Source organism: Macadamia integrifolia, unplaced genomic scaffold, assembly GCF_013358625.1.
Source record: "Macadamia integrifolia cultivar HAES 741 unplaced genomic scaffold, SCU_Mint_v3 scaffold2526, whole genome shotgun sequence".
In the NCBI taxonomy this organism is placed as follows: domain Eukaryota; kingdom Viridiplantae; phylum Streptophyta; class Magnoliopsida; order Proteales; family Proteaceae; genus Macadamia; species Macadamia integrifolia.
In genome coordinates, this window is record NW_024868774.1 from 17,503 (window position 1) to 44,114 (window position 26,612).

Consider the following 26,612-nt stretch of genomic DNA (forward strand, 5'->3'; position numbering starts at 1 on the left):
CAGGGAACCCTCTCCTTTTGATTAGTAAGGGAAAGAGTTTGCTACCTGGGCTTGTAACCCCTGTACCAACACAAGGGCCAACAAGGGGATGTACAAGGGATTGGGATCCTCTCCAACGACCCTCCGATTCTCCCTCCAAATGTGAGAGGTTGGAGATTCAATGGATGAAGAGTCATTGGAGAGAATCCAAATCCATGCACAGAGTGATGCAATAGGAGGGGCGGGGTGGATATTTTATCCCCTTGCGTGTGGGTGCAGGAGAACGCGACCGGATATCATTCTTTTTCTCATTTAATAATTGTCAAAGGTGAAAGTTTTCCTTCACCCATCCACAAACCATTCTTCCGTCAATACATTCCTCATCTATGCGTTACATTTATTTAGCTAATTCATGGTCACATCATCAGAAGTCTTGGGCCAAAACACATAAACCTGAAGTGTGTTATTTAGGTTTTTGATCAGTTGCAAGGATATATGCTCTTACCAATGATGCAATTCATCTTTCAAGGATCACCTCCTAAGAAATATAATATAGATTATATTAAAATCTACTAATGTCGCACTGATGTGTCACCTTGATTCTGCTACTTGTTATGAACTCTATACTTGTTATATTCTCTATACTGCTAGAAGAAAACATACCATGAAGAAGAAGAAGGAGAAGAAGAGGAAGAAAAAACAATGGACCACTCTCCATCCCAAACTATCAAAAATCTATAAAAAAGGAATAGAGAAGGAAGGAGAAACAATTGTCCATGGAAGGTAGTGATAAATTAAATTAGTGACAGCGATTTCAGAGATGACTACCCGTTTCACGCACGAACGGCAAATAAAGGAGAGAGAGAGAGAGAGAGAGAGAGAGAGAGAGAGAGAGAGAGATTGATTTGCTATTCAAGAGTTTCAATATTCTGAATGCTTCAATTTATAATATTTTCATTATTATTATTATTTTTAGAGTAGTACCGATGAGAACGAGCGCATATTTTAAATCCAAAAAGCGAAGAATGGAGGTTTGCAAAGTTTGACCTAGGAGAGAAACCAATTACTAATTTGACTATATCTAGAATGTAGTTGTAGAACAACACTTGGATCTTCTTCATTGGTTCATCTTTTTCATTTATGTTTGAGTCTACCGACTCTAAACTAACCTTCATAAGTAGCTTATATAAATAAATGACTTCATTAATAATATATATTCAATCTTAATTAATATTAACAAAATTTTTTCTTTTTTCCTTATGGGTTGGGGTTGGTTTTTTTTTTGTTGGTGGGGGGTGAGGGTGCGTGTGGTGGGACTTATAGTTAATTAAGCAGTCAAAAAATTGACTACTTAGTCTACTGTTTAAAAATGCATCTAAAATATTTGTTGCAAAGTTCCCTATGCTATTGGAGAAGCTAATAGTGTTAAGGAAAAATGTCTTGTATTTCGTTGTTAAGGATCTTGAAAGAATTCAATCCCACAAATTAGCTTAATAAGGTGAGGCAATCGAAGTTCTTTATATGAATGACGTGGGATTGTAACATACTATCATACTTCACCTACGTCCACAGCGGCCCACTATTGATCAATTAGCTCTTTTAAGTGGTTCCACTTTGCTCTAGGGTGCCTGCCTAATGGCAGGATAACCCTTTTCTTGGGTTCTTTAATCTAGCACCAAGCTGTCCCTCTGAGTGAGGATTAGGACTGAGGATCGACTCCTCTAATACTAGTTTACGGTCCTTAGAAGAACTCAACCCAATCCTATAAATCGGTTTACAAAGTGAGAGAACCCAAGACCATGAAAACCCACATTATTTTGAAATAGATGTGGGATTAGTCCCCTATATGACTAATATGGAATGTAACATCCCATCACATGGATTCGTGGGTTGATTTCGAAAGGCCATAGGGCCCGAGGTCTCGTGGAATCGGTGCACTTTGCGTGCTATCTTGGTTGCTAGGGCCTCAACGAAATGGTAAAGATTTTGCTCGAAGAAATTTTTTTAGGTTTAACTAATTTGGGGTATTTTTTATACAGTGTACTTATATAATCTTGGTATGAATTGTAACGAATTCATTCTTTGTAATTTTTTTTTTTTTTTTTGGATAGAACATTCTCTGTAATCTGAGAGAGGCGGGAGGGCAAGCGGCTGTAACCTTGTTTTTCATTGATAGTGAAGTAGACAATCTTACCGAACTACACATATCCTTGCAATGTGTTATTGATTATTTGTGAATTTTCATTCCATTTTACATCATTTTAGGTTTTCATTCCTACAAATAGAACAAAATATCTTAACTACATTAGTTGAACCAGTGAGTCTCCTTCCTACCCATAACTCATTTTGACCTTATTGAAGAGCTGAAGACGAATTTTTCTTAGGTACTTCATGTCTGGTTTTGCTACATATGTATCCAGACAGCCTTGTATTCTACAATAAAAACGAGAAATTAATGTGGGTTATTTGAAGAACTAGGAGTAAAAGTAGTTAAAAAAAAAAAAAAAAATCTAGAATCTGTATCAAACTTTTTTTATGGATCCATCCAATTGTTTATCAATCACAAGATATAAATGAGGCACAAGAATCGATGTTATCCAAGGATCAATCCATATTGACACACGTATACAAAGGCATTATATCACTACTCTTTCCTTTCCCTCGTTTTTTTATTTGATATACTACTAACAGCCCATCACTATGCATTAGTCTATTTAACTCTCTATGAGCCCCATAATCGTGATTCACGAGTTACAATGAAATTTAAAAGTAGTTCAGACAGCACATCTACACAAACGTGGGTCAACATGGTCTTAGGCGCTTAATTTACCCATTAAATTGACAACCAAAACCCACTATCTTTTTTTTTTTTTGGTAAAACAACCAAACCCATTTACAAGCTACAAATTACAGCCCAAGTACGGTATGAAATTTCTTTTTTCTTTTATTTTCTCTCTTTCTTTTTTATTTTTTATTTTTTTTATTTTTATTATTGTTTTAAAAAGTTTAAGGTGGGAGGAGGGGGCGGTGAAGGGGGGAGAGAGAAAAATTTGTTTTATATAGATGGATGGATATAGATTTGTGAGTAATAGTTTTCTTCTCTTGGGTCTCTTATGGTTTGGAGCAGTTAATGATAAGTTCTTGTAATTGGCTGAAGGGGGTTCACATGTTTGTTTAAGAAATAAAGACCACATAAACCATGACCCACTAATCATGCCTGAAACAGCTCAATTTGATTTGGTGCATGGCAACTAATTAGATGGTATCTAAAATATATATTTGTCATTTTCTCACCAATTTTTCCCTTTCAACACACAATCTTACCTTAGTTTTATGAAAATATTTTCCATCAATCCTCTTTTAAAAATTAGATTTTAAAGCCGAAAAGTGTGCATTAAGACTACTACTTTATATCTTAATAAGATTTTCTTTTGTGAAATTTTAGGAGTTCATATGGTTTAATTGGATATTTAGAAGGGTTTCCATTAGTACTCCGAGAAAAGACAATCCCTAAGAACTTGCTGAGGAAATTTCTTGAAGTTATAAATCCGGATGTGATATGGTCTCCTATCTTAATTTTCTTCTCTAATATTTTTAATATAGCTTTCTATATATATATGATTTAAAATAAAGAAGCTACGGAAGAGAAAATTTGATGAGTTGGGTTGACCATATGGAATGCAGTTATATGGAGTTACAAATCTTCACTGGGTCCTACCCATTGATCAATTGAAGCAAGAAAACAAGTGGGCTCCTACATGTCTGCCACATGGATTGGTAGTCTCATGCTTAGACCATCCTAATGTTTTAGTTGAGAAGTAGCTTAGGTGTTCTTATGGGCTCCCCTATTTTTTTAATGGAAAGACAGCTTAGTGTTTCATTTCTTAGTACTTAATGAAACGACAATTACTTTCATATTGAAGGCCCAAATCTCACAAATATGAAACAATCATAGAGAGATGGCAAAACTGAAGAAATAGAAAATTCATATCTTATATACTTTATAAAACTTCTCATATTGAACAAAAAAAAAAAAAAAAAAAAAAAGGGAGAATAAAATCTAACTATTTGCCCATAAATCTTCAAAATCTGATCCAGCTATGCAGTAATTACTTTGCGTGGGCAAACAGCTTAAAAGGGGCATTTGAGATCTCTCATTTGCACTGACGAACAGGTTACAGAAAGGAGGGGATCACGAAGTTGCTTTCGGTGCAAATTTCATCAGTTAGAAGAGATGGGGAGCAGTTATTTTGGAGAGCCAAGCATGGGAAATGGAAGAGCTGGTGGGTCTTCAAGGAAAGGAAAGAAGACCAATTCAGACAAGCCAAAGCAACCACAGAGGGGACTTGGAGTAGCTCAGTTAGAGAAGATCAGATTACACAATCAAATGAGTTGCAGCTATCTTCCTTCCATTCACAACCCCTACCAAACCAATCTCAACCAGGTCTCTTGATTTTCTACTATTTTAATTTCCCCCATGCTTTGATCAAGATTTCTTGTTTCAGTATTTCATGGTTTTTTCCTCTTTATCTTACATACAGGAAGAGGAAGTGAGGTTGGGAAGTACATATTCTTCAGTACCATCATCATCATCTTTTTCTTATTCTTCATCATCAGCACCTTATGGCTTTCACCCAAATATCATGGTATGTCTGGATTTGATTCCACTCTCATTTCATCTCATCTTCAGTACCATCTTTTTTATTCCTCTCTCATTTCATCACCATATGATTAGCAATTATAAATTCTGAAGTCTGAATCTGATAATTTTTACATGGTAGCAGATGGGTATGGGGGAGATGGAAGCAGCAGATTTCAGATATGGTGATTCACAGTCTAGTATTACAGCAAGGTACTTAAATATATAATAACTGAGAATCCAAATTAACTGGTGAATCATAAGCATCTCATAACTCTTATCTTAGAATTAAAAAAAAATCACTCTTCTGATCATCTCATTGTGACCAGATGGAACAATAACAGTGGTATCTCAGGGACTCAATACTCAATGCACCCTACTGAGACAAGACACTTGCTGAGTCTAAATGTTGTAGAGGTTGATCTGAGAACCCTTATTACTCTATTTATTTATTTACTTGAAAGTGATTCTAATTTTTTGGGGGAAAAAGATTAAATTGTTTTCACATGATACTTAGATTTTGTTTCTGTCTTCTTTGATCTTATTCCAGGATTCAGTGCAAAAGAAGAGAATTAGAAAAGAGTGGTGTGATTCAATGGGGTCAAGCAGTCAGAATTCAGATTCAAGTGATGTAGGAGAATTAGATCTAGAGCTCAAATTATAGCTCTCATCATAATCTGCTATATTAATGTGCAATAAAATGAAAAAGGGTTGATTTCCCTGTTTTTATGATGTACTTATCAATAGAAGTGGACAGTTCAACATGGCCAGTTGGATTTTTTAAAGACTCACTAGTTGAACAAGTCTACAGATGTTATTGATTTTCAACTTTCAAGTGGATGAAGGGGTTTTGTGATGTGATGAAATGTAAGTTGGATGTTCAGTTCATAATACATGAATTAATGTCCCATGTTGAGACATTTCATGAATTGTAAAAGACTTTATGAGAGTGGAATGGTACTTAATGAGAAAGAAAGGGAAGGTAGCTTTTTATATTCATCTAAGTCCAACAGACAGCATCAACCTGAACCTTTTCAAAAGCTTAATTTGCAGAAAAGGCTGTTATTATATTAACAAATCACACTTTTTTTTTCCTTTTTTTTTTTTTTTTTTGGGCTCAGTAGTCGATATATACTGTTTGCATCTAATTAAATAGGAAAGTGGGAAATAAGAACAGTAATACAAGTTGGGGGGGGGACAAAGGATCTGAATCAGCAAAGGGTGTAGAGTGTTAAAAAATCTTGGATATTGATGATTACCTAATCATTTGTGTTTCTACTTTCAGTAGAAGTGGATTCCAGTCTGCATGTCAGGAAATTCTCAGAATATATAAAGTGTGGCTCTAGTGACATTTAGAAGGAATCCTCGAATGGGTTATTTTCCTCTGCCTCGGTTTGGAACCTTATCCCCCGTCCCCCTTAATAATATTGTTTGAGTCAAAGATCATATGCATGTCGTTTCGCATGTTCTAACCCATTTCTTCCTTTGTTGTCTTTGTGGGAATGCCCCAGAAAACCTTCATTCACCTCTTCTTTAACTGTCCCATTTCTATGTGGATTTGGTCTTAGAAATATGTGCTTCCCTTCTCTTAGGAGTATTAGATCCTTAGACAATGAGTGGAAGTGGATCCTCAATCACTTCAATGGGAAGAACGCAATATCAGGATTTGGGTAGTTAACTTTAGAATCCAAGATCAAATCCTGGACTCTATCATTGTAGATGCATGCTCCAAAGTCACTATCAGGCTGTGCCTCTCCTCATTGTGGAATCATCATTTTGCATCATCTTAGATTTATCCTTAGATGTCCACTCAATACCTAGGTATTCTCTTTGATTTGGGCTGTGTTTTTTTTACTGGTTTCAGCTTTTTGCTTTTTATTCCCCCCTCCTCCCATCCCAATTTCTGTTCCTTTACCCTATTGGGGCTGGATGTTCTTTGCCCTTATTGAATATATGTCAATTCATTAAAAAAAAAAAAAAAAAAAAGAAAAAGAAAAATCTTGATAAAACTAGTAGTCATAGGAACACTACGTTTGAACTAGAGATAATCACAATACCGTTTTATAACTTCTCTAAGAGTGGACCTCTCAAGACGATAATACAATCCATGTTTGAAAATATTTGGTTCCATCCATTTAGATCTTTCTGATTTCATCAACGTTTCATTGCTTTCTTATTTCCATTCAAATGTGACAAGTGAAATTTTCTGAGAATTTAACTTGAAACTAAATGACTTCGGCAGCCTGCTCCCCATTCTCAAATGTGACAAGTGGATATTCTTGTTATTATGTACTATGGTGTACTACAGTCTATATATATATATATATGTAGAAGGTGATTTTCCGCGAAGGTCTAAACTCTTAATGAAAGTTCTTATTTCTCATTTCTCCTTCTATAGCTCATGCACTTCACTGGTGGCTATGGGGATATTTTTCTGTATGGACAAATGGAATTTCAATGGTTAAAGCTACACTACCCAGCATTTTCCATTAGCTTCATTGTCTCTAGTTTGCTTAAGTATAGCAGGTGATGATGATCTACAAGAGTGAAAACTTTAAGTGCTGCTTCATTTTCACTCTTTCAGCTTTCCACAAGTCCTCCTAGTACTGTAGATTCTCTTTTGGTGGGTAATCCCCCACCCCCCCTTCCCCCCCAAAAAAAAACCATTTGATGTCTTTGTCCACTCAAAAAGGTTCGTTCGGATCCCCAATCCTGTTGATGATGTTTTGTTTTCATGGGTAACTTTCCAAAAACCATTATTGGCTACAAATTGTGACTTGTCCATTCTTGCTAAGAGTCCTTGAGTGCTAGTCTGTAAAGTTAGTAGCACCCCCTCTTAATTTTATTAATTGTTGATTATATCTGAAAGAATCTCTTTTTCTATCAGGACCTGTTCATGATGTGTCTTGCTCTTTATGGAAAGCCTAATGGCCTTTTTGTTTACCACATCAACAATTAATTGAGCTTATTCTGCTTAAAAATCTTTATTTCTGTACAGTATCTCTCTCTCTCTCTCTCTCTCTCTCTCCTATATATATATATATAAAGTAAAAAAGGTTTTGATAACTTCACAGAAACGACATCATTTCCAACTCAATACCTCATGGTCTGTCTGAATGTGTTATCCAATTGGATAGTGGGCATGAAATCCACGTAAAAATAAATTTACAAACATGTGATGCACTGTGATATGCCACTGCTTCTGGGAAGTTAGCAATTTCGAAAAAATGAAATTATAGAACCAAATTTGAACCATAGATTTCTACTTTTTTACCCAAAAGGACAATTAGCAGTTTTAACTACCAAAGTTCCAAGGACAGACTTCTTGGGGATAGGATATGTTGTATTCCATTATTTGGATTTGTAGTTTGATTCTGAAAGGTCATTGAAAAGTCGTAGGTAATGTGTGTCTACGTAGGGTTACATGGGTATTTCTTTAATGTATGCCTATGTAGGTTTCATTATTAATTTATAATGGTTCATTCTCTATAATCATAGAGAGGTTTGAGGATGAGGTATTGCGACTATATTCTCCATTACTAGCGAAGCAAATCTCATCTCACCATGAACGTATGTAATCTTGTCAAACTATATAAGTCTTTGCATTGTGTGATTGTTTGTTTCCAACTTTCATTGGTTTCCTACGTCATTTTAGGTATTCATTTCTACACGAGTTTCTCTTATCCCACGCCGAAAACATAGAAAACCTCTTAGACCGTGCCATCCTTAGCATTGGATTGTACTAGGGAGGAATTTTTCGGTCACATTCAATTGAAGCAGGAGTTCAATGATGAAACATACTCTAAAGGAGTCCAATAGCTACCTTTGAAAAGTTCTCTCTTCTTCGTTGGTGGCGAGAAACATTCTCCGAGTTTTAACCACAGGCTGCATGAAAAGGCCGTCCTACCCTCCTGTGGTCGATGTCTCCCCCTGCTCCCGTTGGCCTGTGCACTGGCGCAGTAGCTATGCGACTGATTAACATTCTCTTGCCCAAAAGTGAGCTAGGCTTGCTGGTTTAAGAATTTGAATTTTAATCATATATAGGAGGATTGAGTTCCCCTTTACCCACAGTGAAAAAAGTATTATCTTGCCACTACCCATCATTGCACTTGGATGGGTAACCTCTAACATATAGTGAAGGAAAACTTCCAACTATAGAGTATATTTACTTATGAATCAATTTTTCTACATCTATGGTGGAAAGAGAATCTTATAATCACGGTATCTGATCTTTTTCTTCGACCAAAGATGCAGTATCCGGACCGTAGAAGTTAATGATACTTACTCTTCCTGGACATAATAGTGCACGGGCAGATTCTTGCTTCTTGGAAACTCGAATATTCCCTAGTTGGCTAGTTGTGGCTGCCGGGAGGAGCAAATATATTGTTGCAGATCTATGGTAAATTTAGGGATGGTAGCTTGGTTTGCTATTAAGATGTAACTAAAATTACATTTAAAAGTTAGTCAAGTGTACCATGCTAGTTATCGTAGCTCCTGGTTCTGAAAAGGTTTTCGTGAAAGCATTGACTGATTTTTATTAAGAAGCATGTAACTGGAATATGGTAATGGGGATAGCTAGTAGTCAATTTTAGAACGATTTCATTCTTTCTGAGTGGGTACCAAGCACACCCAAATCACCTATTAATAATGTTAATCATAAAATTAAAAGGCATAATGTAGGCAAAAGTTTTCCTTGGATGGCATGTCTAGATATGTTTTCAGATGGTCACTGTTAACTTTTTTTTTCTTTTTTTTTTTATTTTATTTTTTTGTAGATACGAAGGGTACATGATCCCCGCACCACATACGAACCAGGAGCTTCTGGGCCCCAGTGAACCTCAGGCGGGTGGCCCCAAGGAATCATGCAGTGGTGAAGTTTTGATCACGAGACCTCGCTTCTTGAGGCGGAGTCTCATGTCCCCTCCAAGTCAGCTGTGCTAACCCTTTGAGGTTTGTCATTGTTAACTTTGTTACACAAAAAAACTGATGTGGCAATTCCAATCATCAAATATTTAGGAAATGATACAAAATGTCCAAGTGTCTAATTTTCATGGAATATTCTCAAATTCTTATAGACCGGGTCATTCCGGGGTTGAATGAAAGCCATGTGAATAACACTAAATACCTCCATATGAATAGCCCTAAGGAGGTAAGAAGAGTCGAACTCAGAACCACACATTTCTTGAGGCAAAGGTCCCTTACCAACTCAGCTACCCCTTGGGTTTTTTTTTTTTTTTTTAATTTAATTTAATTTGACTACCAAATTAAATTTGTTACTTTAAAAGAAAACAAAAATGTTCCATTCTTTGTTTCCTATGTAACCAGGGTTCCATTTAGGCCTAAAACTTGCCGAAGTCATGTGAAACTCATATATATATATATATATATATATTTTTTTTTTTTAAATTGGGCCTACACTATTCCTAAACCAAACGTTTGGTCCACAACTAAATAAAACTTAGAATTTTTGTTTGTTGTCATCACTAGTCGATCTTTTTATTTTTTCTCATCTGTTAAGCAACAATAGCCCCAGTCCCTTCCTATTCGAAGAAAGAGAAGAAAGAATATTAAATAATAATAATAATAAATGACTCATCTTCACCACACTTGACTTGCTCGAGTCACTAGGTTTCGAAGTTGACAACAACGCGCAGTTACTTGCGTAGTAGCAATAGCAGACATCCCTAAAAGAAACTAGCATCATCTTCTAAAAGGGCGAGTTGAGAAAGGAAAAAAAAAAAGGAAGCAGGAAAGGCACAAAGCCAATCCCAGGGAACAACAAAGCTTCATAGGGTCTTTCTTTCTGGATGGAGGTAGTTTGCATCTTCACAGATATGTCCATTTCATCGAGCCTCTCTCCGAGAGTGCCCAAATTGTTACACCTTTCATGCAGGTCAGAACTTTCCCAATAGAATGGCAAAACTAAGAAAGAGATTATCCCCTAAGAGCTTGTCGAGTACCATCAGTACCAGAAATGCATTTCCTTTGCCTAGCATGATAGATCTACTTGGCGCTGGCGTGCCGCCTTGCGTGCAAGCGAAGCGCTATTGGCATCAATAAATAGCTCACCGAGCGATGATTGATGCAGTCATTCAGTGCCTCGATTGTTCTAGAGAGAAGGACCATGACGCCCCAGAATCGTGACATCCAACAACAACATCTCCTTGTGTGCGAGTGACTTCTATACGAGCCGTTATATCCGGCTCTATTATGAAAGAAAGGAACACCTAAAGAAAATCTAAAGCAGGAATAGGGATGGGCCGGACTAGTAAGCGGCATTGATTGCTAGAGACGAAGAGATTGAACCACGTACCCAAAACATCCAATGATTCTCCCCGGTCCCATGCCCATCCTATCGCTGCCTTCGCCAAAGTTTGTCACTGCGGCCCTATTGTTGTCATTGCTACAGTTTTTCAAAGGCTCTTTTGGTATTGAATGCATGGCGTAGCTAGGACCCTTCAAATCATGTTTGAGCCTAAGTGAAAACCAAACCCACCCAATAGCCAAAAAAATGCCCGCCAAGTCCACATAAGGGAATGCTTCCGCCAGCCACTAAAGGAAAGGCTCAATGAAGGGCCCTTGGTCCGGGAAAACGCTTTCGAAGACTCATTTAAGTAAGGGCTAAAGGGTGAGAAGCAAGCTAAGAGTAGGGGTTAGCATCGGCCTTAAGGAATAGTGAAAGCGTATTTGAAGTGGTGATCGGGTCAACTTCCCCTTTATGAATTGGTTGTACTCTTGTTCCGTTGAGGTGCTCTAAATTTCTGAGAAGAGTAGTTGAAAAGTTGGAGAAATACTGAAATCAGTCAGCTATCGAGCTGGGTGAGCTCAGAGCTTAGGTAGTGGAAAAGAGCTTCCTGGCTACGACTCGACGAGTGTAACTCCTCTCCATCCACTCCTTTCTTTATCTGCAATAATTGGTTTTCCAACTACGGATACGATAGGAGAAATTGACATTGGCAAACTTAGTATTTAATCAGTTTGAAAATAAATTATGTTTTTAGTTCTCAAAATATATTTTTTGCAAAATAATTGGTTGTGGTTTTGGAGAATTCCCAAACCACCGGTAATTTTAATCACCATATGGATTACTATATTGTAGAAATTAACCCTTCTAACTCAAGAATTTTTGCTATTCCAAAAGATATATCAGGTTATAAAAATAAGTAGGATAAAGAAAATAAGAACTAATGAGATAGAAAACAAATCGAAATCACAAACAAACAATTATACAACACAAAAGGATTTATGTGACTTGACAAGATTGTTGAGAGACATGTTGAAATGAGATCTGCTTAAACTATCAATGGAGAATAAGATCACAGCTAGGAATATAACCATCTTCATCCGTGGGTGGCAAGAAACATTCTCAAAATTTTTAATCCTATGAACATAACCAAAAGAAATTATTATCAGAAAAAAAGGAAAAATTACATCTTTGTTGTCCAAAAGAACCCTTCTTCTAGTCTATTATGTCTTAAACCCTTAATTCCTTTATATAATGTCTGCTTTAGCATCTGGCAAAATTTTCATTCTCTTCCATCCTCCCCTTGCCATGGCTCTATGTATATCTGTTGAAACTGCAATTGCTTTTGCCTTTATCATCTATTAGAGGACACATCGGGTTAATTTTTTTTTTATTATTACTATTATTATTATTATTTTAAGTTCAAGAGCCTATTGACCATTACATAGTAGACCCATATACAGGGTCAAGCATAGACCCATGTAGGAGCCAACAGGAGCCCATAGCCACACTTCTTGGAAAGCAAATAAATTGGTGCTTATCCACTTGAGAGAAGATGATCAAGCGACCAACCCTCACGTAGTAACTCACTAAGCACTGCATACCGCCAAGCCAAGACCAGGTTTGCCTTTTTTTTTTTTCTGTTATTCTCATACTCTACTAACCTTTCCAAATCGATCACTAAATGGACTACAGTGTTGTTTTTCCCACTAACCCTAACCCTAACCCTATTTCTTAAAATGGGTTGGGCTCAGACATCTATCTATCTTGGATTAGATGGGCTGTATAAAATTCTTTCATGTTGTTGCCAAAACACGCTTGATTATCAATTGTTTGGGCTTTGAGTATGCCTAGGCACCTAGCTACCTTCTATCCATGTAATAATGGAGTGAATTTGGACCGTCCTAATAGCTTAGGAAACTCTAAGTAAATCAGTCCAAGCCATCCGATTGGCACCCACTAGGGAATGTCAATGGGCCAGAATTAATGTGATATAGTTTGGGCATGATTTGAAGTTACTAGCTCTGAACCAGGCCACAATGTGGCAATGCTTGAAATGAATAATTGAATATTGGATGAAAATACAAGAAACTGAAGTAGTAGGTAGGCCTTCCCAATTGTGTGAAAATCATCTGTAGCCGCTACACCAGTGTAGTGAAAATCGGGTGGCCGGGAGTCCCTTGGGGTGCGTGCCTAAATGCTCCGATGCTCACTGCATCTTCGTTCGCTACAAAGGATGTGGACTCATTCCCATATAGGTTGTGAGCACAATGACACTTTGTCTCCTTTTTTGGGAGACATTCGTGTTAAGTAGTAGTTCTGAGTTTTGATTAGTGTTGGATATATGAAGAGTAGTGTGGATTTGTCATGATTCAACTATGAGCGTTAATGCAATTAAATCCTTAATATGTATTGGTATGCATCTCATAGATAAATGTTAATGCTTCCACTATATTTTATCTTTTCCCATGTTCTTGAAAATTTTCAAGCTCTATTTTGTCACTTGGCAAAGTTCAATTGCTGTAAAACTTTACATTTGAATAGGAGACCTTAAGGCCTATCCATAGAATTTGGTCCCACTTTAGTTTCCACATGGGAGAGATTTAAGATGTGCTTGGAGAATGAATCCTTTCCAATGCTACTTTCTCTTACTATCGGAAAAAAAATTCTGATTCAGATCCTCAATTTCCAAAATGTGCCAAGGATAAATTCTAGGACTCCCTCGACTTTATTAATCTACATTAGTCCCTTTTAGAATAATATATAGATATTGTTATTTTACATATGCACTCGAAAAATGTGTAACACAGTGGCAACTTTTGATAATGACAATGACAAGTCACTTATAAATAACTTTAGTAAGCCCTTTTATACTCCCTAACTTCAAGAACTTCTAGAAATATGACAAAAGACCGAGTTATTATCTATTTTTTCTTATATATGTGAAAAAATTTACATAAAGTAAAGGATACCCCTCAGTAAAGGCTCTCCTCCGTCTAGGCTACCCTATGGGGTTTCTATGAAGTGTTTTTGCAAGGTTTCAAGTTTGAAGAAAGGAATAATATTTGGATAGTCCCTTTTGTTTTAGAGTTACAAAAGTGGTTTTGATTGCGATAGTGATGGTTTCATTAGTATTTGGACCAAAAGGATTTGCATATGAAAATAAATGGGAAGGGAAAATCACTATATGAGAGAGTAAATATTTGAATTTGAAGGTGAAATTTGAACCGTCACCAATCAAGACCATTCCCTATGATATTCAACCTATAGAATTACCTCCATCCATGGTTTAAAGTATCTCCGATACGATACGAGACCCTCTGATACGTATCTTAAATTTAGCCGATCGATACGAAACACACCGATATGATACATTGAATTTTTAAAATCCTTTCGTATCGATATATATCCTACAATACATGCCGATATGCACCGATACACACTGATACGATACGATACGCACTGATACTCTATGGAAAATATAAAATCGAGGTGAAATGTATGTATCAGTATGTATCGATCGGTACGTATTGATGAGTATCTGTATGTATCGGTGAGTATCGGTATGTATCAGTGAGTATCGGTATGTATTGATATAGTGCACTACGGTCATATAATGACCAAGATAGGTAATTTTTCAGAAAAACACGATTTTTTGAGGGGTTTTTGTTCTAGAGTTGCTGCCAGCCATATTTCTCTCAAACTAAAGTGGAAATCAAGGTTGGGACCAAGGATTTTACATTTATGAGACAACTACAAACCTTGAATTCTTAGTGCGATACCCTCAATTTATTGTTTATGCATAATACATGTTATCAATAGTTTTTTTTAACAAATTTTTTATGCAAAAGTATTTAAAAAAGTATTTTCTATCCATTTATGTAGGTATCTTTAGCGTATCTTGATACGATACGTTACCCTCCGATACGTATCTTAATTTTGGTTGATCAATACGGTGACCGATACCGATACTTTAATCCTTACCCCCATCATGCTTTCACATGGCACAAGTAAATGTAAATAATATTGCTTGGTCTACCTATACCATGAAACTTTTATAAAAAAATGTACCACATATACTTTTATACATTTGTTGGCAGGACCCCAATCGCACAGTGGAAGGGATCGGATTAGGATCTCTTGCATTCGAAATCATTATACAAAATTTAATCACATGAGAATAAAATGGTTTACCTTAGAACTGCAATCGAAGTTCCTCCGCCAGATAATAGTTCTTCAACACTTGAGCAAAACGTAGGGATCGATCTCAACACTTTGAAACTATGATCCACGTTCAATTGAACAAGAACAATCCCCCATTAAAGTTTTCTCCTTCACACACACTTACGCACAAAGGAGAGAATGAAGGGAGAGAGAAAACATGGAAGAGAAAAAGGGAAGTTCCCAAAAAAAAAACTAAATCTCTCTCTCCCTTATCCCTTATATAATGAAACCTCTTTTAGAATTTTTTCTTTTGGTCAAATCTTTATTTCACAAACAAAGAAAGCCAAATCTTGATGGTAGAGAACAGTTTCCAAAATTGAACAACTACTTTGCTTCTAAAGTGGGAAGAAGTAGAATCGAAAAGAAGTTTTTATTTTTCATATATGAGTGATAAATATAATCAATTTATATTTTATCCACTACCATAAATAAAAAGATAATTAACCACTTAATATTCTCAAATCTTGTTATGCGATAATAACTCTTTAATTTGTACATAAGACCTTTCACTTTTTCAATATCACATAATGAGCTATAGGGCATATAATTTAATATTGCCTAACCTAACTCATTGTACATGTCTATTTCAGAGATTTTGTGAATATGATCAGCTTTCAAAAAAAATATTTCAAATGAAATTTAATAAATAAAATATTATTTTTCATATTAAAAATAACTTTGTAAACAATTTATTTAAACGACACTAGTACTAGATTTTTATCTGATCAAGCACAGACATTCTCTCTTCTCGATATTCCCCAATCAAGGGTAGTAAATCCCATGTTGACGATCTTTTGCATTAACAAATGTGAGACCATGTGTCTAGTATACCGATATATAATTCGTTGGACGACAATCATTAGTTTACCAAAACACGTGATACAACACTGCAACAAATAGGATCTCTCAAGTTAAATGTTAAATGATGGGTATGAATCTCGTCCTCACACAATTGGTAATAATATATGCGAGATTATTACCAGATTCTTTTCTATACACACACAATATGTGTACTTATATTTATGTACCAGAATCACATCCCTCGTAACATACAATGTAGCGACCATATGAATATGATGTCCGGTCCTATCCTTAGCAGAGAATAATTTTAGGTGAAAACCCATGGAACAATTTATACGCCCAATAAATAAATAACATGCATAAACGAAATCAAACAGTCTCATTAATAAATCAGATTTGATTGACATACATATCCAACAATCTCCCACTTGTACATCAAAGCCAATCTCCCACATGCTTTACACCTATAGATTCTACAGGTTTCAAAAACACATTAGGTGCCAAGCCTTTAGTCATGAGATCTGACATTTTCTGTTGAGTCAACCTTCATGATAGCTACATCACCTTGACCAATGATCTCCCTTATCAGGTGATATTTCCGCTGCACATGCTTGTTCCTCTGATGAGCCCTAGGCTCCTTTGCTTGAGCTATTGCCCCCTTGTTGTCACAATACAATGGAATGAGATCTTTAACAAGCTCGGGACAACCTTGAGATCACTAAAGAATTTCTTCAACCAAACTGCTTCACTTGCTGCTATGTATTCAACCTCAGTAGTAGAATCAGCTTTAGACTTTTGTTTTGCACTCCTCCAAATAACAATTCCACCACTTATCATAAAAATCATCCCTGACGTTGATTTTCTATCATCTTTGTCAGTCTGGAAATTAGAATTCATGTACCCCATAACTGATTACTGATCTGAGCCATAAACAAAGAAGTGATCCTTAGTATTTCTTAAATACTTGAGGATATTCTTGACAGTAATTCAATACTCACATCCAGGGTTGGACTAATACTGGCTCACAATCCCTAAAGAATAGCAACTGTCTGGCCTATTACACAACATAGCATATATGAGCCTTCCCATCGCCAAAGCATAGGGAATTCTCTTCATTTCCTCAATATCCTTTTGAGATTGAGGGCATTGGGATTTGGAGAGGCTTACTCCATGCCAAAAAGAAACATTTTCTCTCTTGGAGTTCTCCATATTAAATCTGGCCAAGATTTTGTCTATGTATGTGGATTATGACATGCCTAACATCTTTCTCTTACGATCCCTCACAAGATTAATCCCAAGGATGTAATTGGCTTCGCCTAAGTCTTTCATGGAGAATGTATTGGACAACCACTTCTTCACCGTTGAAAGCACACCCACATCATTCCCTATAAGTAATATGTCATCTACATACAATAATACGAAACAAACCGTACTTCCATTGAATTTCTTGTAAACTCAGGGTTCATCCATGTTTTGTTTAAAGCCAAACGTTATGACTTTTTGATCAAAACGGATGTTCCAACTTCTAGAAGCCTGTTTGAGGCCATAAATGGATCTCTGTAATTTGCACACTTTGTTCTCATCAACATTTAATGTGAACCCCTCTAGCTCATGTATGTAGATTTCTTTATTAAGAAATCATTAAGAAATGCAGTTTGCATATCCATCTACCAGATTTCATAATCTAAGTGTATTTCGATTGCTAACAAAATCCTAATTGATTTCATCATCGCTACTAGAGAAAATGTTTCTTTATAATCTATACCCTCTAGCTGGGTATAACCTTTAGCTACCAGTCTTGCATTGAATATTTCAACACTCCCATCCGCGCCTCTCTTCCTCTTGAAGATCCACTTACATCCAATGGGATTGACACCTTGTGGTGGATCTACAATAGTCCAGACTTGATTTGAGTGCATTGAGTCGATTTTAGAATGCATAGCTTCTAGCCACTTATTCGCATCAACATCTTTAAGTGCTTCTGAATAAGTGTATGGATCATCATCCGTTTCAATAGAGACCATGTGGAATTCTTCTATAATTTATCTTCTTCAGTAAGGAGAGTAAAACGTTCAGGTGGTCTGGTAGACCTCTCACTACGTCGAGGCTCTTGAGTGCTAGAAGGTAAAGGGTTTATGTTAACTGATTCGACTACAGGTGCACATGGCACATGCATAAAAGACTCTTCTTCTATAACCATAGGTTCAATTCTTTTGGAGCTAAGGTCTTCCTTAATAAAAGTAACATGTTTACTTATGGCAATCTTTTGGTCAATGGGGTCATAGAAATAGTAACCATCTATGCCAATAGGGTATCCCAAGAAATAGTATCTAGAAGCGCGAGGTTCCAACTTATCTGTCTCTTGCTTATGTACATGGGTAGGACAACCCCAAACCCTAAAGTGATTTAGGCTAGGCTTACGCTCATTCCACATTTAGGTATAAATTTAGATGGGACCCTATTTAAAATATAAATCGTAGCTTCCAGAGTAAAAACCCAGAAGGATAAAGGCATCTCACTGAAAGTTAGTGAGACAATCCCTTCAGAAGTGAGATATCCTTTGAACTCATCAGATTAGTGTTCTCCTCCTTGATCTGATCGAAGTGACTTAATGCGTTTACCTTTTTTTCGCTAGAAGGTCAGATTTTATTAAAAAATAGAAGAAAAGAGAAAAGAATACATTACAAGAGCCTGAAGTGAGCTTCCACCTTCGGCAATGCCATCAGTAGAGGCTCACAACTGCTATCTCAAAAATCTAAAGTGAGTACGATCAGATTCGTCAATGGCCAACTCATCCCTAATATAGGGAGGCAGCGGGACATCATCATATGATGATCCTGATTTTTCCGCTTCCTTCGCCAAAAAATCAGCCACTGGATTGGCTTCTCTGTAGCAGTGAGAAATCTTCCACTCAATAAAATTTAAGTAACTGGGAGAATGGTTCCATTCTTGAAGATCAAACCATGGAGTAGATCTGTGATGACTTAATGTGTTTTTTTAATTATCATTTGACTTCTACCTGAAACTCTTTAAACTTTTCAAAGGTTTCAAACTTTTTACACATTAAGTAGATATAGCCATATTTAGAGTAATCATCAGTGAATATAACAAAGTATTCAAAACCATATCTTACCTGAATGTTCATGGTTTCACACACATTAGTGTGTATAAGTTCTAACAAACCATTGGCTCTCTTGCCTTCATTGCTAAAGGGCTTCTTCGTCATCTTACCTTATAGGCATGATTCAAAAGTTGGGTAAGGTTCAACCTTTAGACTTTCTAGTGGTCCATTCTTAACCAACCTGTTAATCCTTTCTAAGTTAACATGACCTAACCTGAGATGCCATAAGTATGTACAACTCACTGGATTTCTTTTGCATTTCAAATCAATATTTGAAACCTCATTTTCTTTCATAAGGGAATCTAAAAAATACAAACCATTTTGCATATATCCAGAAACAATAAATTTATTATTCAAACAAATATTGAGAATATTATTAAAGGAAAAAAGCATAATTGTCGTTAACCAACTTAGAGACAGAAATAATGTTCATTTTAAAACAAGGAACATAATAAAAATCCTTTAATAAAATAGTACTAGAATCAAATTCTAAACTAAAGTCTCCAATAGTCATTACTATGGCTTCAGCTCCAGTGTCTATCCTTAGCCGCACTTCATTCATGTTAAGTCTTCTTGTTGTGTTGAACCCCTACAACATATTGCAGATGTGTACAGTGGATCCAGTATCTACCAACCATGAGTTGGATTATTCAATAGACAAGCTTGACTCATAAATGACAAGAGTAGTAAAATTACCTTCATTAGGAGTTTCATCTGACTTATTCTTCAAAGTAGCCAGATATGTATGATAGTTCCTTTTCTAGTGGTCCTCTTTTGTACAAAAGAAGCATTGACCCTTAGGTTCTTCTTTATTCTTCTATATCTTTCCACCATCGTCCTTAAGATTCTTACTCTTGTTGGCATTCTTCTTCTTCCATTTATTTTTGGAAGTCGAAGACTTGACTTTTGTAGCATTGACTTCACCATTTTCCTTCTTTTGGGCTTTTTCTGCCTCTTACATAATATTTCCTAGCTCAGTCAATTCAACATATAGTTTTTTCATGTTGAAATTACAGATAAACGAGCTATAGGTTGAGGGGAGAGAGTTTAGAATCACATTCCTCTTATATTTAAGAGTGAAGGAAGTATCCAGGGATTCCAGTTTCTCGAATAGATTTCACAATTTCATCACATGATCAATTACTGGAGTCCCTACCGTCATCTGGGTATTATAGATAAGACCAACGAGCTCATGATACTTGTGCATGTTAGTCTGACTAAAAAGCTCCTTGAGCTTATTCATCATACCCTTAAGAGAGATTATGCCTTTTACAGAGTCAGAGATCGATTTGTCAATCAATCTAAGAATGTATAGTATGACCTTAAAATACATCGAGTGGAAGTACTCATAGGCCTCATGTTGATCATAGTCAATACCGGTGGATTTTTCAGGAGCTTCCTCCTCAAGAACTGTAGATAGATGTTTTGCCGTTAGGAGTAACATGATACTCTGATGCCAGTCGACATAATTAAGTCTTTTTAGTTTGTAGTCATTGATTAGGGTCAGTAGGGTAGAGTTGATAGAGGTTAACATCACACAAAGATCTACAAATGTACAAGATATAATCAAATGAATGGACATTAAACAAAACCATTGAATTCTAGTGGGCAAAACATAAACAATGGTTTTCTCACAATCATGATTCCCTCTTATCCTAAAATTAAATTGGAATAAACCAATCCTTGCACATAAAACTTACTCTATCGGGAATAATTGTAAATATTGTGATTGGGTGGACTATGCTGTCTGGCTCCTAAGCTTTGAACATCATTGTCCACCTAAGTGTCATGTCCATATCCTATCAGCTGACACACACTCAAGTTACGTGTACTCCTATCAAATATCCTATCCATTAGGAATTAGTGTAGACTAATAGTAATATAAACTCTGACAATGTCCAATTAGTTGTGTTGTAGGGTCATATTATCAACCTCTACATCCACCATTGATAAGGGTCATGGATATAATCTACCGATTAAGATACATCCATATCACACATGCTTTTAGCATTGAGGTTAATATTATGGCATATATATTAACATCTCATGCATAAATGTACATCATATACATAAAAGATGTCAATAATATAAGATAATTAAATGTTTTTGTGGGATGACAAAAGCAATGGGAGTAACTGATTATTGTCGTGAATGAATCAAAATAAACCCTAACTAAACTATGTGATAGTAGTAAGAAAGGGGTCGAATCCACAAAGAATTAGAAGGATAAATCTACTAAGATTGAGGTGAATGTTATTTCAAAGATCAAATTTGTAAAATCCAGAATTAAAATTAAAAATAAGTAAGCCAATTATCAAAAACAAGAATTAATGAGAAGAAGCTATCCTTAGGTCTCAAATCCGTTTTTGGTATTATTACTAATTTCTGGTTCATACTTCGGTTCACCAAAACTACAAGTTTTAATACAACCACAAAAACACAATCTTTGACTACACTAAGCATAACCTATCCTGTCAAGCACTATCGTCTATCGTTTTCGCTTAGCACGCTTAGTTTGATTGGTTAAAGACTATCATTAATATATGCCAAAAATCAACATAAAATATCATTGCTTTAATAAAATAATTGAATCACAGGGACAAATATTCTAAACTACTTTATCTATTAAAAATCATCAATAATAGGAGGGGTCTTTAACATTAAACAATCAAGTATAACTCTCAGCCATAAATTAAATAAGAATAACTCAAAACTTCATCTAAGCCTAAAGATAGAAGGGGAACTTAACTACTCATAGTACTAATGAATGAAGGACAACAATGATGATGGTGGTGATGAATCCGTGGCGCAATGGCAATCCTCTCTGTGTAATACTGTCTAGGAAAATCTGTCCCAATGACGATGTGGTCCAAGAAGAAAGGAAAACTATGAGAACCAAGAAAGAAAAAAAACAGTAAGCTATCTTGTGTGTGAGGAGTGATATGGGCAGCTCTAATTCCTAAAGAATGGTTGTGAAGTGTCTAAAAGGGAAAGACTAAAAGAGATATATGGGAGAGAGAACCGTGGTGCGTGGGATGGTAGAGTTCGACTTGGATTAAGAGAGAAGAAGGAGAAGCATGTGTAATGGAGGGCGGTAGTAGATAGGGGAGAGAGAGAGAGAGAGAGAGAGAGAGCTAGCCGAATGAGAGAGAAATTCTAGGGATACCGTGGGTATGAGAGACAAAATAGGGAAAAGAGAGAAGGGGATGTGCGTGTGAGATAGAGAGAAAAGAGAGAAATTGTAGGAGGGAGAGATTTGGTGGGAGATGGAGAAAGAATAGGGAAAAGAGAGAGAGGGGATACATGGCTGAGAGAGATGGATTAGATTATGACAAAAAGTACTCCTAGTCTAATTTGGACAAGGAAAGAGAAAAAGATGAGATAAAATAGGAAAAAGGGGAGAAAGATGAGAGAAAGTTGGAGAGGGAGAAGAGAACGTATGAAATAGGGAGAGAGGGAGAACCATGGGGTTTTCTCCCTAAATTTTTCCCTTTTTATATATTTTATTATTTTTTTATATTCTCTTTTTCTCTTGCAAATTTTAACTTTGCCCTTGATCCTTTGCCCTTGCTTCTAGACTGAACCATCTCCGTCCATTTAGCTTCAAACATGTGTATATATCTTGAAAACCCTGCAAGCATAAAATTTCACATTGTGTAATCAAATTAATCATGAACTTAAAATTAAAATTACCAATTAAATAGTAATTTTATGACTAATTACAACCCGATCAGTAGCAAGCCTCAATTAATCCCACTTAATTAATTATTTAATTAATGTGTAATAAGATAAAGTACATTTTATGCATCCAGTGATGTACCCAACATGTATAATCTCTATCTTCATTATCTTCAGTGAACTCATCTCTTTTTCCATCATCGTCATATGAGGATCTTTATTATTTTCTTCGTTTTTACGACAAATTGAAAAACAACCTAAATCTATACATCACTTTGTTTAAAGAAACCCCCTTGAAGAAACCAATCCACCATTTGGGCTGCTCAAGGGGTGGAATACATAGATTTATAAAAAAGAAAAAAAAAATAGGGGGAGTGAGAAAGATAAAAATAGAGAGAGTACATCATACATCACATCCATTACATCTCATATAATAATAAGTAATTTTACCATCCATAAATTTAAATTCTAATCCCATAACCACAATGTATAGAATGATATGATTATTTAATATTAGACATGAAATTAATAATTAATTGATTAGGGTTCACATCTCATATAATCATTTAACATCATCTAATGTGCTAAAGTATGCATGTAAAATTCCTAAGCCATTAAAATGTCTTAAATCACATTATTACATAATCTAATATTATATGGGCTCCACTAGTCCAACCAGAGTTTTATAAGACCAAAAAAACTTAATAGTAGTTTTACAATAGCCTTACTAGCTTTCTTCTACTGTACAAGTGGCCCACCAAAATCTCAAGTGGATATTGGTTTCAAATCAGTAATTTCATAAATTATTAACTTAAAAAGGTTTTAGGCTATAAAACTAATATTAATTATAAGAGTTCTAATTTGGTCCAACTATTGGGCCAAAATAGGTTGGGCAGAAGAATGAATTATATTTATAACAAGTCCACCTGGGCTTTACCTAAACAATTTAAAGTTAGCCATATATTCATAAGGACCTGCTTGAGAGTGGAAAGTTGCTACATGTTATTAAAAATGCCACCCCCCAAAAGTCCAACTCGATAAGCTCTCAATTTTTTTTCTTGGTCTGATCTGTGTTCCTTAACCATGAGATTCAGAGACAAGAGCTTGTAGTTGGTTCCCTTAGGGGGTGTTTGGTTCGGTAAATCAAATGGTGTATGTATCGAATATGAATGTCAATCTTTTGATAGACATTCTTCTGAATTATGTTTCTTTCTGAAAAATCGTTTGGTTGCCTTAAGGCTAGTGCATGTTTCTCGCGGGTTGAGATATTGGCTTCCGTAGAGAACGTCTTTCCTCTTTCTCCTTTTATATTAGGTGGTAAAAAGGTTGCTCAAATATGAGTTTAAGTGTTGAGGTGAACTCAGATTTGGAACACATCCTTTGTAATATGGTCTTTCATGAGAAGTAGGATGCTCACTTATGAGGGTCATCCTAGTGGAACTAAACAACTCCAAAAATTAAGAATTATCATTCTAAAGAATGTCATCCCAAAGATTTACCGAACCAAACACCCCCTTAATGATTGAAGATTGTAATTTTTTTTTCATATATAATAATCTAACAATCATTGTGAGAACCTTTTGAATTCCACAAAAGGACAAAAAGTCATTATTCATCTTATAAACAAGGCAGTTTGTGTTCATATTGAACATAACCAAGCCAAGGATTAATAAAATAATATTTATTAAATCAACGTGCACATGAGGAAGAGTATGGTTCAACAATGAATCAATGAGTTATACCTCAACTGAATTTTATATTTTTATATCATACAGATTTGATGATATATTTTTTTTTAACACAATCGATATTCAATAGTTATATCCATAGCACGTTTCATCTAATGAACAGTACCCCTAAGAATATATATATCAAAATTTTTGATTTTATTAATATTTTAACATATCAAAACATTGAAGAACTAAATCCATATATACAAGGTTGATGATTTCGAATGGAAAAGCAAGGCTTTGATACCAATTATTGGTAGGAACTCAATCGCATAGCGAAAAGGATCAGATTAGGATCTCTTACGTTCAAAATCACTGTACAAAAATTAACCACATGGAAATGAAACGGTTTACCTTAAAACAACAATCAAAGTTCCTCCTCCAGATAATAGTTCTTCAACACTTGAGCAACCGTAAGGATCGATCTCAACACTTTAAAACTATGATCCATGTTCAATTGGAGAAGAGCAATCCGCCATTAAAGTTTTCTCCTTCACACACACTCACTCACAAAGGAGAGAATGAGAAGGGAGAGAGAAAACATGGGAGAGAAGAAAGGAAGTTTAAAAAAAAAAAAAATCTAAATCTCTCTCTCCCTTATCCCTTATATAATGAAACCGCTTTTAGGGTTTTCTCTTTTGGTCAAATCTTTGTTTCATAAACAGTCAAATCTTGGTGGTAGAGAATAGTTTCTAAAATTGAACAATTACTTTGCTTTTAAAATGGGAAAATGTAGAATCTAAAAGGGATTACTATCTTTCTTATTATGGGTGACACTATCATAAATAAAAAGATAATTAACCATTTAATATGCCCAAATGTTGTCATGCATTATTAACTCTTTAATTTGTACATAAGACCTTCTACTTGTCCAATATCACATAATGAGGTATAGAGCATGTAATTTAATACTGCCTAACCCTAACTTATTGTACATGTCTGTTTCAGAGATTCTGTGAATATGATTGGACATCAGAAAAAAATATTTCAAATAAAATTTAATAAACAAATATTATTTTTAATATTAAAAATAACTTCGTAAACAATTTATAAAAACGACACTGGTACCAAATTTTTATCCAATTAAGCATAAACATTCTCTCTCCTCGATATTCCCCAATTAAAGGCAATAGATCCCATATTGATGATCTCTTTTATTACCAAATGTGGGATAACGTGTCCAGCATACCGATATATAGTCCGTTGGACGTCAACCATTAGTTTACCAAAACACATAATACAACACTGCAACAAATATGATTTCTCAGGTCAAAGGTCAAATGATGGGAATGAATCTCGTCCTCACACAACTGACAGTAATATATACGAGATTCTTACTTGATTCTTTTCTATACACACACATTATGTATACTTACATTTATATACCAGAATCACATCCCTCGTAACATACAATGTAACGACCATATGAATAGGATGTCTGGTCCTATCCCTGACCTAGAATAATTTTACATGAAAACCCATGGAACAACAAACAAGGTCAATAAATAAATGACATGCACAAACGAAATCAAAAGTCTTATTAATAAACCGGGTTTGATAGACACATATATCTAACAACATTCCTTCTTCTAGGGCCTCAAATGGCATGGGAAAAGCATTGAGAATAGTTGAGGGAGAGGTATTATTAATTACAGATTACAAACCCTCCAAATTGTTAGGGAACGTTTATATCTATGTGGGTAACCTCCTACAATGGAAATTTTACATGAATTTCAATTTCAATTTTAACTTCTTAAATTATTATATACACAATTCAAGTACCTTGTTAAAGTAACTTCCCATGGAAAATGTCATCTTCTACAATATCCCAAGAGATTTAAGTCATCAGTAAACATCTGATTAGTTGGCATTTTTTATTGTGAATGTCTCCAATCAAAGAATTTCACAGCTAAACATATCTCCTTATATTGTTTCCCTTCCACCCATGCCATATTCTGAAATTTAGAACCTTTCATTGTTAGTATAATAATAAGAGATTTGCATATTTTCATGTAATACAAGAACTTACAATCTGAAATATGGAAATGGTGAGCATATCATTCAAAAGTAGCAAGTTACATAGTGGTATCTTTAATATGGGAATTATGCATGATTCTTTTGATTATGTTAATAGGAACCTAAACTAAATTCGGTCCAATTATATACTAGGATCCAATGGGTTCATAGTATAACCAA

General features: G+C 35.4%; 2 protein-coding genes across 2 annotated transcripts; one reads left to right on the forward strand and one right to left on the reverse strand.

Moving 5' to 3' along the window:
* The first annotated feature begins 4,098 nt into the window (after nucleotides 1-4,098).
* LOC122066685 (protein SPEAR1-like) lies at nucleotides 4,099-5,547 on the forward strand. Its single transcript, XM_042630529.1, has 5 exons — nucleotides 4,099-4,423; nucleotides 4,521-4,625; nucleotides 4,764-4,831; nucleotides 4,948-5,035; nucleotides 5,169-5,547. The coding sequence occupies exons 1-5, from the start codon at nucleotides 4,214-4,216 to the stop codon at nucleotides 5,280-5,282; spliced, it is 585 nt and encodes a 194-aa protein (XP_042486463.1). The 5' UTR covers nucleotides 4,099-4,213; the 3' UTR covers nucleotides 5,283-5,547.
* A 14,578-nt stretch (nucleotides 5,548-20,125) lies between these two features.
* LOC122066686 lies at nucleotides 20,126-20,452 on the reverse strand. Its single transcript, XM_042630530.1, has one exon. The coding sequence runs from the start codon at nucleotides 20,450-20,452 to the stop codon at nucleotides 20,126-20,128; it is 327 nt and encodes a 108-aa protein (XP_042486464.1).
* Between the last annotated feature and the right edge of the window lie 6,160 nt (nucleotides 20,453-26,612).

What these genes read in the sequence shown, in the direction of transcription:
- LOC122066685 (XM_042630529.1), top strand. Translation starts at nt 4,214, where the DNA reads ATGGGGAGCAGTTATTTTGGAGAGCCAAGCATGGGAAATGGAAGAGCT. An exon ending in GCTTTCACCCAAATATCATG is followed by an intron (nt 4,626 to 4,763) that starts GTATGTCTGGAT and finishes ACATGGTAGCAG; the next exon opens with ATGGGTATGGGGGAGATGGA. An exon ending in CAGTCTAGTATTACAGCAAG is followed by an intron (nt 4,832 to 4,947) that starts GTACTTAAATAT and finishes CATTGTGACCAG; the next exon opens with ATGGAACAATAACAGTGGTA.
- LOC122066686 (XM_042630530.1), bottom strand. Translation starts at nt 20,452, where the DNA reads ATGTTACTCCTAACGGCAAAACATCTATCTACAGTTCTTGAGGAGGAA.